The following is a 5,796-nucleotide window of genomic DNA, read 5'->3' as shown; positions in this document are numbered from 1 at the left end:
GAGAGAGACAGATGTCGAACGCTGCCGAACGCGGAGGCCGATTGTGCCTCTTTGTCGCTCGTTCCGCGCTCTCGCTTGCACTTCAAGCCTTAAATGGAACGCCTCAGAGCGAGGTAACGCCGCCTGAGTTATGTTTTTTTCGAATTATAAAACGTTGTCACGTCAAAAATAAATTCGTAGATGAAGAGACATTTAAGAGGAAACCTACAAAGAACAGTTACATATTTGAGCGTTAAACTTTAAGATATCTGGGATAATTTTTCAACTAGAGATTGCCAAAAGCTCGCAGATAGTATGCCTAAAAGGATTAATGCAGTGATTAAGTCAAAAGGTGATACGTTTCATCGTAGTAATTCAATGTGTATGCTCTGTCTGAACAATTAGTTGTCACAAAAATACCATCTGATTAATTGTTTTGTTGTCTTTCGAAATATGTATAAGAAAAAAAATGTAAATAATTTGAAATATTTTTACTTTTATAATTACGTTTATAAATAAATATATAAAATCGCTCGTTTATGTTTAAATTATCAGGACTGAACCTTTTTATTTTATTTAAAAATCAATAAGTGCAGATTTGCTATTGTATAATAATAAAATCATTTACTTAACATATCCTGTATTTCTTGGAACGTTTTGCCAGCAGTTTCAAAGATGCAAAAGATGGTGAAGAATATAGCTAGAAAGCAACATGCAGTAAAAAGCCAAAGAACTCCTGCTGTACCAATTAAATTCAATAAATTCAAAAACAGTGAAGTCACAATAAAGGAAAGGAACCAGCAATAGCTAGTTAGCATGGTAGAAGCAATAGCTTTCACTTCAGCTGAAAACAGTTCTCCCATCATAATCCAACTCACTGCTCCAAAACCCCAAATATAAGTAATAATATAAGAAATTAGGCATGATATTGGTAACCATCCAATAAAACTAACATCATGATGGTTTTCCTTCAGGTAGTAATAAAGACCGAGTGGTAATTCAGAGAGAAACATCCCCGAGGCTGATATAAGCAGCAAAACTTTACGTCCAAGTTTATCAACAAATATTGGAGTCAATAAGCTTGCAATCAATTGAACAGTACCAATTATTATCGCTGATAAATTAGGATTTATGAAACTACCACTGGCCTTAAAAATATCTGCAGTATAAAACAGTACTGCACAAATTCCCGAAAATTGTTGAATAGTAAATAGTCCGAGGCAAATGAAAAATGCTTTTCTGTATCTCGAACTTGTAACTATAACAGAAACGCTCGCTTTATTTTTCATATCGCTTTCCACATTGTCTTTTATTAATTTAAATTCCACCTCTACGTTTTCTGTAGTTTTATTCCTCAATTTCGAAAGTAACAAGTGAGCCTTTCGTATGCTGTTCTTCGATATTAAATAGTGAGGAGTTTCAGGACAAAAAGGGAAAGTCAATATAAATAGAGCGGGAAATATGGCACACATTACGTTGAACGTTGTGAGTGAAACAAAAGGTCCCATAACATAGGAAAACAGTGAGCCTGTAACTAGAGATGTTGTAAACAACGAGGTAACAGTCCCTCTTATCCCTGCTTCCGATATTTCGGCAAGATAAATTGGGATAACAACGAAACAATTTCCAGCACCAATACCAGCAATAAATCTTGCCACATAGTATACTTCAATTGATGTTGTAAAAATTAATGTGGTAAACGATGCCAAAAGGGTTATTCCTGTAAAGTATAAAAGTGTTTTCTTCCTTCCTATCCTGTCTGTCAATAGTCCTGCAAATATAGGTCCAAACGATGCTCCCAGAGGTAAAAGAGAACTGATAAGGGACTGTTCCGATGGTGTTACTGCCCTTCCGAAAGGGTTGTTATCGTTGATTGTGTTCAGTCTGGGTAGTACTGGAGAAGTCCACGATAATAATATGCCAGAAGCAAATGTACTCAAGTTACCTAAACAAATTAAATTGTCAGTAATATATAGGGTTGTTCGGAAAGTCATTTCGTTTTTTTCCGACAGAGGATTTAATTGTATTCTTTTGCACCCAACTTCACATTTAAGCCGTATAATTTTTATATGCTTGGAGAGCTCATATAGCAAGGCTTGTGTGTGAAAAATTCCAATTAATTCTACGCAGTAGTTTTTGGTTGGTGCCCTTTTAAATATGGAGAGCGATAAGCAGCATTTTCGACATATCTTACTGTTTTACTACAGAAAGGGTAAAAATGCTGTTCAAGCCAGAAAGAAATTGACTGATGTGTATGGAGAAGGTGTGTTGACAGTACGCCAGTGCCAGAACTGGTTCGCTAAATTTCGATCCGGCAATTTTGATGTCGAAGATGCACCACGTTCGGGAAGGCCGGTTGAAGCTGATAAAGACGCGATAAAGGCATTAGTTGATGTGAACCGGCGAATAACAACACGTGAGATCGGATTGAGGTTAAATTTATCAAATTCAACAGTTTATGACCACTTGAAAGGCCTGGGATTATCCTCGAAGCTCGATGTATGGGTTCCCCATGTTCTCACAGAGAGAAATCTGTGTCGCCGCATTGACGTCTGCGATTCGCTTCTCAAACGTCACGAAAATGATCCGTTTTTGAAGCGCATCATCACTGGGGACGAAAAATGGGTTGTATACAACAACGTCAAACGCAAGAGGTCATGGAGCAAAAAAGATGAACCGGCTCAAACCATTTCCAAAGCCGATATTCACCAAAAAAAGGTGATGCTGTCTGTTTGGTGGGATTTTAAAGGAATCGTTTTTTTTGAGCTTTTACCGGATAACACAACGATTAATTCGGAAGTCTACTGTCATCAGCTGGACAAACTGAATGATGCACTTCAACAGAAAAGGTCAGAACTAATCAACAGGAAAGGTGTAGTGTTTCACCAAGACAACGCGAGACCTCACACAAGTTTGGTCACTCGCCAAAAGCTTTTACAGCTTGAATGGGATACAATGCTACACCCACCATATTCTCCAGACCTGGCACCATCGGATTATTATTTGTTCCGGTCACTCCAAAATTTTTTAGACGGTAAAACCTTCACCTCAAATGAGGAGGTCAAAAACCTCCTCGATCAGTTTTTTGCCAGCAAAGACCAAAAATTTTATGAGCGTGGAATTATGCTACTACCAGAAAGATGGCAAAAGGTGTTGGACCAGAACGGTCAATATATAATTTAATAAAGTATTTGTTTATTATACGAAAACTGTCTTTCATTTCCACAAAAAAAAACGAAATGACTTTCCGAACAACCATAAATATAATACAATAAAAATTATTCAGAAAGCATAAATATCAGATTAAGAGACTTAATAAGCAAGACCAAGACCAAAATCGAGGCTACACTAACCAGACCAAGGTCGAGACCAGAGGTATTTAAGAAAGTCCAAAACCAATACCGAATAAGCAAGATCCTGTCCCAGCCATGGTCTTGGTTTTACTTATTACCAGAGAAAAGGAATAGGAAGTCGATAAAAGGAGTGCTATGCTGTAACAGGACGTAATTGACAAAGACTACACATACTTAGTAACGAAAAAAAAACGGTTATAAAATATTTATTTATTTATTTATTTATATCGTGAGATAAGAAGATTAAAANGGCAAATGGCGCAGTAAATGCCATCTGTAGCACGATGACCTTGTTGGAGCATACGTAACCCTAAAATGTAGCATCGTGCTACAGATGGCGTTTACTGAGCCATTTGTAGTATTTTCTAAAACGCACTGTTAAGACAGCAGGTAAAAGTTGGTCTGTGTTCTGTCGGAGCTGCCTGCGACGCGCTGATGAGATCCAAGAAGATCGAAATCGCGATCCGCGTCTGGCAGTTTCGACAGAATATAGACCACTTCCAATTATTTTACAGCGAGCTTGCTTGCCTAACATTTTAATTTAAATTTTAATAATTTTTATTGTAAGCAATTATAGCCAAGTATTATTAATAAGGAAATTAATCTATAGCAAGGTAAAATAAGTTGATTAATTTTTGGTTTATTGATTAAAGGACTGATTTATGTACGCTTTTCTTATTTGTTATTTATAATTCAAATATTATTCTACTATTAAAGTACATATAACTACAAATTTCATTCGAATCCTACTAACTTTACACCAAAAGGTAAACAGTTCACATTTTCGAGACGTTCTTCTTCAATAGTTGTCATAATTGATTCGTTTTAATTCAAAACGGTTAAAGAGTAAAACGTATATATCTTACCACTTACATTCAAATGCAACTTTCAAACCTTATGACATGACTTCCTCCCGCTTCGGGTCTATAATAGAGGCTTTTAACAGGGAAGTTGTAAGTTGAAGTTTAAAGCACTTCGATCGTTGCGTAGATTTTTAGTAACCATTTGTGTGCGTGATTCTTAATAATATACATTAAACTGGTAAAATTAAATAAAAACATCCGAAAGAAAGAAAGAAAAAAGAAAGCAAGAAAGAAAGAAGAATAAGACTGAATCACACTTTTTTTAAATATTTTAATTACATTAATTTAAAAATTTAAAAAATGTCTAAATTATTCGAAAACGGTGGTACATACATTACCTACAATAACATAAAATCTAATTGTCTGAATGATCTTGGGGCCAGTCATATACAGTTTAAAGATTATATTCACTTTATCTTGCATAGATTTAGTTTTAATCTCTTTATAATATTCAAGTTCAGGCTGTATATCGCCATCTAGTGGGGTTTTGCTGACAAGGTCTTATAGTTAAAAATTATTTACTTATGATGTAGTTGTCTTTATAAAACTTATTATCTTTCTAGTTTATTTAATTTTGGCACCTATTAATAATAGTTTTAAAAATGTTTTTCTGAATAGTTTCTCTAATAGCATGACCATATAATATTTAATTGTAATAGATTAATTTGGACTTTAAAAAGTGAGCCTTCATCTTATTTGCATTTAAATTAATAAAAACAGCAAAAAATTGAAATTGTAGATTTCATGAGTCTTTGGTTGGATTAATATCATTTATCTTGTAAGTATTTTGTCTGACTTACTTGCTATAACGACCATCGTCAGGTATTTCCTTCTATTGGTTTTTGGGGTTTGGACATCCGCTTCCGCTTCATGATTCTTTCTCAGCGACAATTAAAAAAAAATCAAAAACAATTACTAATTTCATTACTGCTACTTATGATTAGCAAGTGTGTGAGGTATATACCTACTACTTTTAAACAATAAAAATAATACCTATTTAATACTGAACTCTACTACACATTAATAAAATTCGTACCATTTTCGGACAAGATTCCATTTTTCTACAGTTGTTTTGTAAGTTAGATGCTTTTCGTTTATTATTTTCATAACTACCGTTATACTACAGTTGTGATAACAGATATCTTTAACTTAACTTTAATTATTACGTGGGAATATGAAAAATGGGATATTTTGTAAACAATATTATAGTATAGTACTTACTCTCGCATTCCCACAGTTTTTACTACTTATAATTGAATCGTATGTTTTATGTTTCATATTTAAAAGTTTACACATGTACCAGTATTGGTACTATAACACAGATTACTAGAAGAATTTTAGATAACTTTTCTTTTTATGTATATTTGCTTTCCCATATCTCAGGTCAAGGAAAGTATATATTGTTGAAGAAAAAACACCAAAACCTTTGTTTATAATAAATACATATATATAACGTCAACATAAAACGTGGGGTTTTATAAATACTGATATAAAGTGCCTATAGTAAGACACTTATTTTACAAAATTAAGAAAAAATATTAAAAGCTAAATATTAATAGTTTTTGCATTCTTAGTATCACTGCATAAAGCTGCTCTTACAA

The 5,796-nt window shown here is 33.9% G+C and overlaps 1 protein-coding gene across 3 annotated transcripts; it reads right to left on the bottom strand.

The window, feature by feature from the left end:
- Window positions 1-539: 539 nt before the first annotated feature.
- Window positions 540-5,535, bottom strand: LOC108733517 (facilitated trehalose transporter Tret1-like). 3 transcript variants are annotated; one of them, XM_018464688.2, is made up of 3 exons: window positions 5,417-5,535; window positions 4,996-5,071; window positions 540-1,924 (listed from the first exon to the last, which is right to left on the bottom strand). In XM_018464688.2, the coding sequence occupies exons 1-3, from the start codon at window positions 5,489-5,491 to the stop codon at window positions 600-602; spliced, it is 1,476 nt and encodes a 491-aa protein (XP_018320190.1). In that variant the 5' UTR covers window positions 5,492-5,535; the 3' UTR covers window positions 540-599. The 3 variants fall into 3 exon arrangements, with proteins under 3 accessions (XP_018320190.1, XP_018320192.1, XP_018320193.1); XM_018464690.2 differs by lacking the exon at window positions 5,417-5,535 and adding an exon at window positions 5,232-5,410; XM_018464691.2 differs by lacking the exon at window positions 5,417-5,535 and adding an exon at window positions 5,189-5,235.
- Between the last annotated feature and the right edge of the window lie 261 nt (window positions 5,536-5,796).

The sequence above is a fragment of the Agrilus planipennis genome, unplaced genomic scaffold, assembly GCF_000699045.2.
Source record: "Agrilus planipennis isolate EAB-ADULT unplaced genomic scaffold, Apla_2.0 scaffold44, whole genome shotgun sequence".
NCBI lineage: Eukaryota > Metazoa > Arthropoda > Insecta > Coleoptera > Buprestidae > Agrilus > Agrilus planipennis.
This window is presented reverse-complemented; position numbering and strand designations above follow the sequence as displayed.

What these genes read in the sequence shown, in the direction of transcription:
- LOC108733517 (XM_018464688.2), bottom strand. Translation starts at nt 5,491, where the DNA reads ATGTGTAAACTTTTAAATATGAAACATAAAACATACGATTCAATTATA. An exon ending in AAAACTGTGGGAATGCGAGA is followed by an intron (nt 5,072 to 5,416) that starts GTAAGTACTATA and finishes TCGCTGAGAAAG; the next exon opens with AATCATGAAGCGGAAGCGGA. An exon ending in GACGATGGTCGTTATAGCAA is followed by an intron (nt 1,925 to 4,995) that starts GTAAGTCAGACA and finishes TAATTTGTTTAG; the next exon opens with GTAACTTGAGTACATTTGCT.